General features: G+C 45.3%; 1 protein-coding gene across 3 annotated transcripts in view; it reads left to right on the plus strand.

Annotated features, from left to right (window-relative positions):
• Positions 1–636: 636 nt before the first annotated feature.
• The window catches only part of ALKBH8 (alkB homolog 8, tRNA methyltransferase), a 90,811-nt gene continuing 78,554 nt past the window's right edge, over positions 637–12,893 (plus strand). For 2 of the 3 annotated variants that reach the window (XM_089508236.1, XM_089508237.1), the window contains exons 1-4: positions 637–728; positions 5,643–5,822; positions 7,445–7,685; positions 12,301–12,432. In XM_089508236.1, the coding sequence (XP_089364362.1) occupies positions 5,688–5,822; positions 7,445–7,685; positions 12,301–12,432 (508 nt within the window). In that variant the 5' untranslated portion in view covers positions 637–728; positions 5,643–5,687. The remainder of the gene's footprint in view (positions 729–5,642; positions 5,823–7,444; positions 7,686–12,300; positions 12,433–12,893) is intronic. The other variant, XM_089508238.1, reaches the window with a different exon arrangement.

Here is a 12,893-nt window from a genome sequence, read left to right on the forward strand (position 1 = left end):
CAATATGCTAAAAACAAAAACAAGCAAAATTCACCTCCCATTTCACTGGATAGTTTAGCCACAGAGCTACCCCCAAGGCCAACAGAAAGAAAGTGTGGATAATGGCTGTTTGCTAAGCCACAATAAACTGGCCTGAGGCTGCAATTCATGCCTTCCATATGATTTACCTGGGAGAAAGAGCCATTGAATCCAGAGCGATTTACTTTAGAGTAAGTATGCAGGGATTGAAGCTACGTCTCTGAAAGGGTAAATCACTGTGCGAAAATTACATTTTGCAAACTTTTTGCAAAATTACAAAGCCCCACAATTGTAAAACAAACCAGCAAACCTGAAACACAAGAGCACAGATTTTTTCTTTTCTTTTCCAAAAACTATATCCTCCTATCCTTCCACTCCACTCTGGAAAAGAAAACAGCATCATTGACAACAATTCTGAACAAAAGTAAGCCTAAAACTGCCCAATAATAAAGAGTTTCACTGGTGCAACAGAGCACCCAAAAGCAGATTGCACTGACAGTTCTTTAAGAGGTTAAAATTTTGTAGGCATGATGGGAGTTTTAGCAAGGAGCTTCATGGGAACTGTAGTTTGAAGCCCTTTCCTCCTCCTCCCCACTTTAGCAAGGCTGGCTGCTTCCTGCAAGACAGGCTCTTTTACTTTCTCTATCTAGACTGTATGCTATGTGAAGCAGCAGCAGCAGCTGCAGAATTGCAACAGTTTCATCCAAGGAGTAAGCAAAGATTTCTTTTTTCTTAATTGCAGGAGCAAGAGCCAGGGTGGTTTAATGGTTTTGGGGCTTTGGACTGGGGGACCAGGGTTCGAATTCTGGCTTGGCCACAGAAATCCACTGAGTGACCTAGGGCAAGTCACGCTCTCTCAGCCTCAGAGGTTGGCAATATGTGCCTTAGGGTCACCATAAGCTGGAAATGATTTCAAGGCAAACAAAAACATTCCAGGAGTATTGCAGTGGCTTTGCTCTTTCCCCCTGAAAACTGGAATAAAGTATTTTGAGGATTTTTGCTTGTTGCTCATGTCTCCAGTTCTCTCCTCTGGGGTTTAGGACATTTGGCAGATCACAGTTCCTTGTTTGCAAAGATCATGTCTTTTTAAAAAAGAGACCAGACTCCTTGCTAGCAGTTAGGAGCCATACCTCTTTTAGCCACATGTCTTGACATGAGGTTTTTGCAGGCATGAGCCTGGAAGCACAGAAGCATCCCAAATCCACAAAAAGAGTGATACTTTAGAGCAGTGATTGATTTTTCCCAAGCCTTGGTCTCCCAGGTCTTTTGGACTACATCTCCCAGGAGATCCAGCTAGCCAACAGTCAGGAATTCTGGGAGTTGAAGTCCAAAAATTCTGGAGAACCAAAGTTTGGGAACCCCGTGAGCTTAATGAGTGTGTAAGACTTTTTGAGACTGAAATTATGATGATCAGAAGTCAAAAATTTGGAGACAAACAAGTTTTTTATGAAACCAGATGAAATAAAATGTAGGAGCTAGTATTGAGTGTTTTATGTTTATTGTTTTAGTTGTGGAAGAGGTGTACCAATGAGAGATGTTTTTTTAATGCAGTTAACATGTTTATTTATGTATAGATATGTTTTAGTAATAATATATATGTGTGTGTGTGTGTGTGTGTGTGTCTGTGTGTCTATACACACACATACTTTTATGGGGACAACCAAATGCATAAAATATATGCTGCAAGCTTTCGAAGCTCCACTGATTTCTTCAGCAGGCAAAGGTTTGCTATGTGGCCCCTGGATAGGAGCCTGGAAGGTTAACAAAGACTGTTACTGTTGTTGTTGTGTGCCTCCAAGTACTGGTTGTTAATCTGCTGCTTACTTTGTTTTTATTGTATATCAGCTAGTATTATTTTAGAGATATTTTAAACATGTAATGTTGTTGTTCTTTTAGATTGTACACCGCTTGGCAAGTTTTTATTCTCCCCCCCCCCTTATTTTATTTTACCCTTGCTATGTAAAGTACTGTGCAAACTTTACAGTGCTCTATAAATAAATGTTAATAATAATAAATAAAAAAGTTATTTTGGGGGACTTATGGTGAACCTACCATAGAGTTTTTCTTGGCAGGTTTCTTGACAAGAGTGGGTTTGCCATTGCCATCCGCTGAGGCTGAGAGAGTGGGTTTTATGGCTGAGCTGGGAACTGAACCCTGCTCTCCAGGATGATGGCCCAATGTTCAAACCACTACACAACACTGCGTTGTATTATTGTTGGGGAAAAGACCTGCAAGAGTTTCTTATTGTTTAATAATTTTAACAGGTCTCAGAGAATGGCTTTTGTAGAGAATAACAGAATAATTTAAGATCAGCATAAAAAGAACAAGAACCCAATATCACTAAGCGGTGGGTTTTTATGCTCAAGCAGAGATTTGAACCCTGATCACCAACTCTCAAACCATTACACTGTACTGGCTGAGGGAGAACTAAACAGAGCATGCTTCTAGTATTTATTTGTTACATTTATTTGTTATCCTGTCGTTCCTCCAACTAGCAGACATTAATGTGAAGTCAAAGGCTTTCATGGCTGGCATCCATAGTTTTTTGTGGGTTTTTCGGGCTATGTGGCCATGTTCTAGAAGAGTTTCTTCCTGACGTTTCGCCAGCATCTGTGGCTGGCATCTTCAAGATGCCAGCCACAGATGCTGGCGAAACGTCAGGAAGAAACTCTTCTGGAACATGGCCACATAGCTTGAAAAAACCAACAAAAACAGCAGACATTAAGGTGCCATATTTAGATCTCTTCCTCCCTACCTTATCCTCACAACAGCCCTGAAAATCATTGAGAGAGTATGACTGATCCAGGGTCATCCACTGCCCTATATATTGTCTTGCTTTTCATCATGGGATGGATCTTTCTTTTAAATAAGAGTTAAGATACAGTACTTAACCTTGGCCCATGGATAAGTCCACTCAGGTTTTTGGGGTCAATTTTTCAACCTAAACCTCTAGACTTATACATGAATATGTATAGCAGTTCAAAGATGCTGAGAAGGCTACAGGTTGGGAAGGTCTATCTGTCTTCATTAGCTAGCTAGTGCTGACATTTTAGAAAGTTTTGACTCCACACTACACCCCCAAATGGATGTAAAGATTATACCAAAGCCATGATTTGGGATTCTGGAAATTAGAAATAAACAGAAATAAAACAAGGTAGTCAACTTTATAAATTGACATAGTGCACCATCTACTGGTGGACAGGATATATTTAATGTTTTCTCAGTACAGCAAAATACGGAATTTGGGAAAGTTGCATTTGGCGACTGCAATTCTCAGAATCCATGAATGTGAGGTATTAGCAAATTGGGTTTGAATTTAAATTTGGTTTTGGGTTTGGACTCATTTTTCAGTTTAAGTATGAATTTGAATTTTACTTTGAAGTAAAATTAATTTAGAATTTGGATTTAAATTGGATTTAAATTTCAAAGTTTACGTTTGGCTGCAGGGGAAAATGTAGCTGTGGAGAAGTGTGTTTTTATTCCTTTTGTGTATTTTGTATTTATAAGAAATTATTTTGTTTATAAGAAAATATTTGTATGTGTGACTGATCTGTTTAGTTCAAGAGGCTCTGTTTTGGAGAGATCATGGAAAAGGTGCTCCCAGGGAAGAGACTGGGTTATAGGATTAGAAAAGAATTGCATTGAACATTGCTTCCTATATTCCACTGCATTCAATTTTGGGGATAGTTGGCTAAGAGCTTTAATCCATGACAATTTGATAGAATCCCCAGCTAGCTTGGGAAGCTTTTATTAGCTGCAGCCAGCATGGCCAATAATAACAGAATGTGTGAGTTGTAGTCCAAAACATCTGGAGGGCCAAAGATTCCCCATCTATGTTTTAACATTTTCTCTACAGATTCTTCTGTACTGTCTTTAGCAGAGATATTTTGTTGTTGTTATGTTCTTCCGAGTCATTTCCAACTTATGGTGACCCTAAGATAGGGTTGCCATAAATGAGGCGCTCCGAACCGGGACAAATGTAGGACAAGGCTTAAAAATGTAGGACCATTTTTTTTAAAGGTCCTACATTTTAAAACCTTGTCCTCCTCCTCCTTCCTGGCTTGGGAGGAAGCCTCGGCCTCCTCTCAGGCCGGGAAGGATGCAAGGGCTGCTCCTCATTGCGGCGATCGCCGCGGTGGGAAGCAGCCTCCTCCCGGCCCCCACTCCCTTTCCCGGCCTCTGTGAAGGCTTGGGCCTCCATAGAGGCCGGGAAGGAGGGAGGAGAGCGCCCGCGATCGCAGCGATCGCGGGCGGCCCCCACTCCCTTTCCCGGCCTCTGTGGAGGCTTGGGCCTCCATAGGGGCCGGGAAGGAGGGAGGAGAGCGCCCGCGATCGCCGCGATCGCCGCGATCACGGGCGGCCCCCACTCCCTTTCCCGGCCTCTGTGGAGGCTTGGGCCTCCATAGAGGCCGGGAAGGAGGGAGGAGAGCGCCCGCGATCGCGGCGATCGCGGGCGGCCCCCACTCCCTTTCCCGGCCTCTGTGGAGGCTTGGGCCTCCATAGGGGCCGGGAAGGAGGGAGGAGAGCGCCCGCGATCGCGGCGATCGCGGGCGGCCCCCACTCCCTTTCCCGGCCTCTGTGGAGGCTTGGGCCTCCATAGGGGCCGGGAAGGAGGGAGGAGAGCGCCGGCGATCGGCACGATCGCCGCGATCGCGGGCGGCCCCCACTCCCTTTCCCGGCCTCTGTGGAGGCTTGGGCCTCTATAGAGGCCGGGAAGGAGGGAGGAGAGCGCCCGCGATCGCCGCGATCGCCGCGATCGCGGGCGGCCCCCACTCCCTTTCCCGGCCTCTGTGGAGGCTCAAGCCTCCATAGAGGCCGGGAAGGAGGGCCAGGGCCGCCTGTCATCGCGGCGATCGCCGCGGTGGCAAACGGCCTCCCCCTCCTTCCTGGCCTGGGAGGAAGCCTCGGCCTGCTCCCAGGCCGGGAAGCAGGCGGAGGCCGCCCCTCATCGCGGTGATTGCCGCGGTGGGAAGCGGCCTCCTCCTCCTCTCGGTCTGGGAGCAAGCCTCGGCCGGCTCCCAGGCCGGGAAGGAGGCGGAGGCCGCCCCTCATCGCGGTGATCGCCGCGGTGGGAAGCGGCCGCCTCCTCCTCCTCCTCCCTGGCCTCACTGGGGCCCGGGAGGGAGCGTCTCCGCGGCTGGAGCTCCAACCGCGGAGAGCCCTCCCAGGCCTCAGAAAGGCATTGGAGCCGTCGTGGCGGCGGAGGTGGCCGCGGTGGGCGGGGCCGTCCCGGTTTGGGCGCCAAACCGGACCGGGACCGGGATGGCACCGCCCAAACCGGGATTGTCCCGCCGGGGGGCGGGATATGGCAACCCTACCCTAAGAGTTTTCTCAGCAAGTTTCTTCAGAGGCCATTGCCATCCTCTGAGGCTAAGAGTGTGTGATGTGCCCAAGATCACCAAATGGGTTTTGATGGTTGAACCAAGAGTTGAACCCTTTTCGCCAGAGTCATAGTCTAATGCTCAAATCACTGCACCACGCTGGATCATCTTGCGTATTTGCAAAGGAGAGGGTCTTCCCTTCTTTCCTGCTCAAGTTAATAATGTTTCACAATAATTGGGTGTGGAATAAAATAAATAATAGTTTTCATGTAGTTTCTTTTTGTATGCTTTGTTTTCCTAAAGAGTAGTGAGTGTGAGCCACACACTTCTCACTTTCCCAGTTTCAACATGGAAACAGGTGGCATCATTCAACAGAGCCAGAAACTCAGTAAAGCAGAGAAGAAGTTGAGGCAAAAACAGATGAAGGCCAGACATACACTGTTAAGGCATGAGGGGATCGAATGTGTATCCTACCCTACCAAAGTGAGTTGTGGTTGTTACTATTTTAACAGTATACTGTGCATAATGATCTTAAGCAGCTGTACTACGAGGCAGGTCCCACTGAATTAAGTGTACATTCTGTTGAGTTCAATGGGGCTTATTCCCAGGTAAGTGGAACTATGGCGTGTTACATACGCGCACAAAGTACGTGCAGAGCGCATATTAGGGTTAGGAGGGGGCATCACTTCCTGACGCCTCTAACCCTAATACGTGTGGAGTGCATAGAAAATGGCGGTGCCCTATACACATGGGCGCCGCCATGACTACGACATGACCACACTGCCTCCAAATGGGGCGGTACGGAAGTGACGTAGTGGGGCTGCGCAAGGGCGCCTGGGGTGCCCTTTCTGCAGCCCCGGAAGGAGCTCCTTTTTGGAGCTCCTTCCATGATTTGCATCGCTGGCGCAGCCTCTACACGGCTGTGCCAGCGACGCAAATGAGAAAGGGGCCGAGTGGCCCCTTTCTCCGCGTCCCTGCTGCCATTGGGTGTCCTTGGGGCATGAAGCCCCAAGGACACCCCTTTCCAGGCCACGGGGAAGCGGCCTTTTGCTGCTTCCCCGCGGCCTGGAAAGCGGTGGATCGGGGCCTCAGAGGCTGCTGCTGTGGCAGCTGAGGCCCCAATCCGGCGGGGAAAGGGCCAGTTACAGGCCGCCCCAAACGGGTGGTCTGTAACTCGCCTATGATTGCAGCTTTCTGATGAGTGTTTATGTTACTTTCTGATGAGTGTTTATGCAAAACAACTACAACAGAATGTTGCAGTGCATGGTGCTGTTGTTCAGGGAGATAATGTAACCTTTTCCAGGATATTCCACCCCCCCCCCCATTCCCAGATTTCTCCTTTGTGTGTGTGTGTTGTGTGCCTCCAAGTCATTTCCGACATATGTTGACCCTAAGGTGATCTATCATGGGGTTTTCTTGATATGTTTCTTCAGAGGAGGTTTGGCATTGCCATTCTCTGAGGCTGAGAGAATGTGACTTGAAGCCATAAAACCTAGTGGGTGACCTTGGGCAAGTCATATGCTCTCAGCCTCAGAGGAAGGCAATGGCAAACCTTCTCTGAATGAATCTTGCCAAGAAAACCCCATTATAGGTTCACCTTAGGGTCAGAATCGACTTGAAGGCACATAACAACAAAGAAATTTCAGAGCAGCAGATTTCGGTTCAGGGATAATGGCACTGCATGAAGAAATAAAGGGTTATCTTTTGCATCAGTTGCTTAAGCAGAGATTGGATGACCACCTGCCAAGGATACTATAGTTGAATCCTTATAGGAGTGAGTACAAAGCTGGGGTTGGGCTAGGTGACTTCCACAACTCTATGATTCTGTCCTTATTGTGCTTGAGTGGAAGTCCCATAAATGTCCTAGGGCTGTTCAGATGAAAGTTAGCTCTGTCTGTCTCTTTCATTATACCACTCCAGGCTGTTTGATAGTTAAACGTTTTCATTCAAAACTCCAAATAGAATTGGCTACACTAATGTTCAGCCTCATTGTCTCCTTATTTCTCTGCTGTTTTAATGGCAGTTTTCAGATTAACAAATTAATGTTGATTGTCCATGTCTGTGCCTCTATTCCTTTCCCTCCTTCTCCCTCTCTCCCTAATTAGAATCTGGTCATTGTCAATGGCGGTCTGGGTAATGGCGTCAGTAGGTGCCAAGTGCTCAGGCTGGTGGAGGAATGCGGGCTGGTGGAAGCTCTCTTAATGTCACCAAATAAACCCTATTCATTTGTGAAGTATGGAACGCTAGAAGATTCCAAGCGAGCCTACGACTCCCTCAACGGAAAGGAGATTGTGTCAGAAGACCCCAGTCAAAACGTTGTTCTGTATTTCAGCTTTGTGGAAAAAGGTATTCCTGTTGTACTGTTCTTTAAAACATTGCTATAGCCCTGGGGCACAGTGCTCAAATGCCAGAACTGCAGCCACAGCGTTGTGAGTTCAATCCCAGGGCTCCAAGGTTGACTCAGCCTTCCATCTTTTCATAGGTCAGTAAAATAAATACCCAGCTTGTAGGGGGGAATTGGCTTTTATAGATAGTAAACTGCTTAGAGAGTGCTGAGTTCCCTGATAAGCAGTATAGAAATGTAAATGCTCTTGCTATTATAACTAAGCTAATAGTTATCCTGCCTTCCTGTATCACCTTTTCCACCTGGGACTGCCCAAGACATTTTAATGCCTGAGGCAAATGACAAGATGACACCCCCTTTGCTAGTTGGAGTATAGAATACAGATGATGAGATATTTCTCTAAATGACCACACCTGAGTCAACAGAAGAGTTTTGTGGGATTCAGGACAATTTTTATGGCACATGCTGCTCCAGTCTCCAGCAGAAATCAACAGTTGGGAAGGAATATGTTCCAGGTCTCCTACAGACTTCCTTTGGTAGTGAAAACTCATACACACTGCTGCTATGAGATGAGATTTATTGGTGATAAATGGTGCAGCAGATGGTCTACGCCAAAGAAACAGCACAATCCTTTAGCTGTTGGAATCCAGCATCTTCTCACAAGCAGGTAGTAGAAATGGCCCCCTAAGAAGCCCATACTATCCCTGGGTTGATGCTCCAGATTATCTTGGTTGATTCCATGGGCTGGGGTGTAGCCCCACGCTGGATGAAGCCAGTGGAAGATGGAGGTTTATACAGTCAGCCTTCCATATCCGTGGATTTTTTTATCCATGGATTCAAGCATCCGCTGCTTGAAAATACTTAATATATATAAAAATTCCAATAGGCAAACCTTGATGTTGCCATTTTATATAAGGACACCATTTTTCTCTTCCATTGTATATAATGGGAATTGAGCATCCACGGATTTTGGTATCTGCAGATGGGGGTTTGGAACCAAATCTCAGTGGATACCAAGTGCTCGTTGTATAATAGTAATAATAGTAGTAGTAGTAGTAGTAATAATAATAATAATAATAATAATAAAATTGTATTTTCTTACCCGCCCCTCTCCAAGGCTTAAGGCAGGGTACACCATAGATTAAAACACAAAATCATTTTATTTTACTGTAAAAACACATGAACATAGGACAGATTAAAATAATCTATCATAAATTAAAATATTATAATTTTAAAATTCATAGTTTAAAATCGACTGGGTAGGCCTGCTGGAAAAGATAGGTCTTTAATGATAGCCCTGTTTAAATATTTGAAGGGATGTACCTTCAGTGATTATGTAGAAGGGGATCTGCTGAAATTCCTTCTACACAACCACTGAAGGTATTGGAACCATCTCCAGTTTTCATTCTGCTTGGTTAACCATCTAACAACACACAGATGTGACACCATTAATCAGACTTGTAATTGGATACTTGGCGGGGTACAGACGGGCAGGGGAAGACGTCTTGGAGGTGTATTCTGCTGAATACGGAGCCTCCAGACCGCCTGCCCCGGGGGCATGGCTCAGGTGTATGGGGCTTCCACATGGGGGGCAGTGAAGACGCCTCACCTGGGGCCGTTTCTGACCCGCAGTTTCCATACCACCGCCTCGGAGGATGCTGCAAAGAGAGAGGCAGCTTCTGCACGGGCGGCCAAAAACGGGGCTTTTTTTCCCCTTTTGCCGGCTGGCGGATGCGCCACTGCGCAGCTGCGGCGCTCAGCACCGGCAGTATGTGCACATTTAAAGCACCCAGGCCCCTTTAAACTTTTTCCCTCGCCCTGCCCAAGAACAATGGTGGTCTCCTGCCAGCTGGTGATCAGCTGGTGTTGGCATCCTTGTCCGTTTGCACGTTGGTAGTGTCACCAGCATCATGGATGCCTCCTCTCCTTTGGTCCCCACGCTCTTGCTGAATCTGCAATGCACAGCCACAGCTGTCGCCGCTGCCACCGCTGTCCCCCTGCCATCCCCCATCACCTCCCTTGTACATATGTAAATATTTAAAGTTTTAGGGGTTTTTTATTGTTAGGTGAAAATGGCACAGAAATGTGTGTAGGGGTTCACTTTAAATTCCAAACTTTCCCCAATTCTAGCAGCGCATGCGTACATGTTGCTCTAGGGTTAGGGTTAGGGTTACGAGCATTAAAATAGAGTGCAGCTGTGCTGCAGCTTCCACATCTGCATGGCATCTGACGCTCTAATTAGAGCCTTGGTGCAAACTGCGCATGTTCCAGGACCCCGACTCATTATGCGACGCAGCAGACACGGAGCTTTTAAATGGGCAACTTAAATTAGCGGCGTAACAATTCTGGCGTACCGGTGCAGCAGCTTACAGACGGAGATGCGCAGCTGCGCAGTATATAGAAAAGAAGCGGGGAAAAGCAGCACCTTTTTAATGCCGCTTCTTCCCGCTTGGGGCGTGCGGGGGGCGTGTTCATGGCGGCATTCAGGTAAGGGCCGTCTGAAGGCTATACCTTCATGACGTCATGAACACACCCCTTTTTGCCCGTCTGTAACCCGCCCTTGTTTCTTTTCCTGTGATGAAGAAAAACACCCTGAGGAAACTAAGTTTAGGTATCCTTTAGCAAAATGGAAAATCACTGATATTACTATTTGATTTTTTTTTTAACTTTCAGGTCATCGTGTTAGGAAATACAGCGCCTAACATACATATAGTCATTGTCAGGCTTGATGTTAGGTAAATAAATAAATAAATCTTATGGACCAGTACCTTCTATGAACTCATTTTCATGGTTTCTTTACAAGGGAAAATGGAACTGTATGAATTTAGTTCCTAAAGAGTTTTGGAGCCATTGTCTCAGTATCTAATGTATCTAATACTTGGGTTCATGAAGCAGTTCTTGTGCTGTCCACCAAAAACTTTGAATCTGAACACCTACCTCAATACTAAACTGTATTTGAAATTTGTCTCACCTCAGAAAGGAGCAGCTATCTGAATGAAAATCAGGGCAGTCTAAAGACATTATGCTGACTGAGGCAGAACAGCAATTGGCTGTTCTATACACACTCTGCAGGTCATGGTGCATAGTACTTTAGGCCAGTCAAGTTAGTTTTATCTGGCATCTAAGAAAATCTCACAGCTACACCCCCTTTCTTCCTGACTGTAAAAATACAACTGTAATAAAGCAACTAACAATTTGCTGTCCTTTCATGACAGCCAGAATTTGCTGCCTGAGACAGCTGTCTCACTCTACCTGATAGACAAGCTGGTCCTGACTTAAATAAGTTTAAAAACCCTATTGCCTTTATGAAACTTGTTCCTCACAGTTCTTTGGAACCTGGACATAGTATTCAGACAAGGATTTCTCTGCTATATCCATGTCAAACAACTGCCATATCTAAGGAGTCTTGGAAAGAGACAATATGGATGACATCTCACCTGAAACAACTGGGAAAAACTGTGACCTTTGCTTTGATGGAGCAGTCAGGCATGTGAATCTGAAAAGCAGTGAGAGTCTCAGGTCTGGAACTGAAAAGGTTTTGTGTAGCACAGTGTGTGGCAAAAAATCCTGTGATGTATGACCAGAGATCATTATTGTCTCAGTCATGGGTTGCTTTTTGACTTCATCACTTAATTCACTAATGTATTTATCAGGCATTTTGCAAGATCTTTCTTTTTAGGAGAGCTCTCAGTGCTCCAAGAAGAGCCGGTGGTTCCTTTTTATGGTCCTTTTATTCTAATTGTCTTCAGTAGCTCTTATTTGGACATAAAGCTACAGCATAAGGTACATGGTTATGATCCTCCAGATGTTGTTAGGTTGCAGTACCCATCAATTCTTCCTAGCACAGTGAAATGTGGGGGAAGATGGTAGGTGTAGTTGCTTACTGGTTTAACATTGGTAGAATGAGTCTTGCCTCCTACCATACTTGTAGGCTGCCCATTTTTTTTAATTTTTTTTTGCCATTGCTCCCAGGAGGAGATTGGAGCTTCCATCTTGGTTTTAAACAAACTGTGGCTCAGTGTATCACTCAGACTCTGGTAACCATGGTTTAGTTTAACTATGGTTGATGACAAGAAGCTGACTTTATAAACTATAAACTTGTTTCCATTAATCATAGTTCAATTAATTGAACCTGCCTATATTCAAATGTGTTATAGTTTTAGTGCATTGGTGGGCAAGTTCACTGGGAGTAGAGGCCACCATACAGGGGTGTTTTTGGCATCCTGGAAGCATTGTGGTGTCGCTTCAGCTTTCACTCTGAGTCTATTTTTAACCATTTTGGGGATGCTCTGGAGGGCCTAACTAGGAAAACTGTCATGTTTGGGGGCAATTTTCTGAATTCTTTTTCATAATTTGAGACAATTTTTCACTTAAACACCCCCCACCCCACCCCCCAGGGTTTGGGATGTTCTGAAGGTCTTGGGAAGGATGCAAAAATGGGTGGAATAGGTTACACTTTCCACACCCAGTTTTAATTGTTCTACGTTCCAAGAGAAGATTTGAAGATTGGGCAATAAAAACAGTTTGAGTAGTGTGAATCTAATTAGCTCTTTATTGCTAGAAGGAATGTTTGTGTCTCATTTTCATCAGGAATTATTCATGTTTTTGAATTCATAGTTCCTTGGGAGGACATGACATCTGCAACCTTGCCTCCTGGCCTGAGGGTTATTGAAGAGTTAGTTTCACCTGAGGAGGAAGGACAACTTTTGGAAAACATTGACTGGGAAGAAGATGAAGTTATTTCAAATGGTAAGTGATAGATACTACACTGCTGGGCAATGTTTGCCATCCAGATGTTATTGACTACAGGCTATCCTCCCCTTATTATGCTATTTAATGTGCTGTCTAAGGCTGCTAGGAGTTACAGTTCAACATATGGCGGGCTGCACGTTCCCCATCCCTGCCACATAGTTGAAATCACAAATAAAAGAAAGTTAAAGTTGCTGGTATTTCAGGTAAGGTCCTTATGTTTGAAATTTCATGAATCGGACTAGACTATTTTCACCCCTGAAGAATGAGTGAATTTTTCATTTGTTTGTGTGGCAAATGACACATCCTAACAATGTCTTGAGAATATTATTTATGTCAGCTGCTTTTTTTTGGCAAACAAATGAGTTATGTTGTTACCACAGTGAGAAAGTAAAACCTGTGAAATGTTCACAGGGATTAGTGGCATTTTGACTGAGAGAGTAGGTTGTTGCTTCACTCTG

This window comes from Sceloporus occidentalis, unplaced genomic scaffold, assembly GCF_023333645.1.
Source record: "Sceloporus occidentalis isolate IW3139 unplaced genomic scaffold, rSceOcc1.0.p SCAF_2, whole genome shotgun sequence".
Classification (NCBI taxonomy): Eukaryota; Metazoa; Chordata; class Lepidosauria; order Squamata; family Phrynosomatidae; genus Sceloporus; species Sceloporus occidentalis.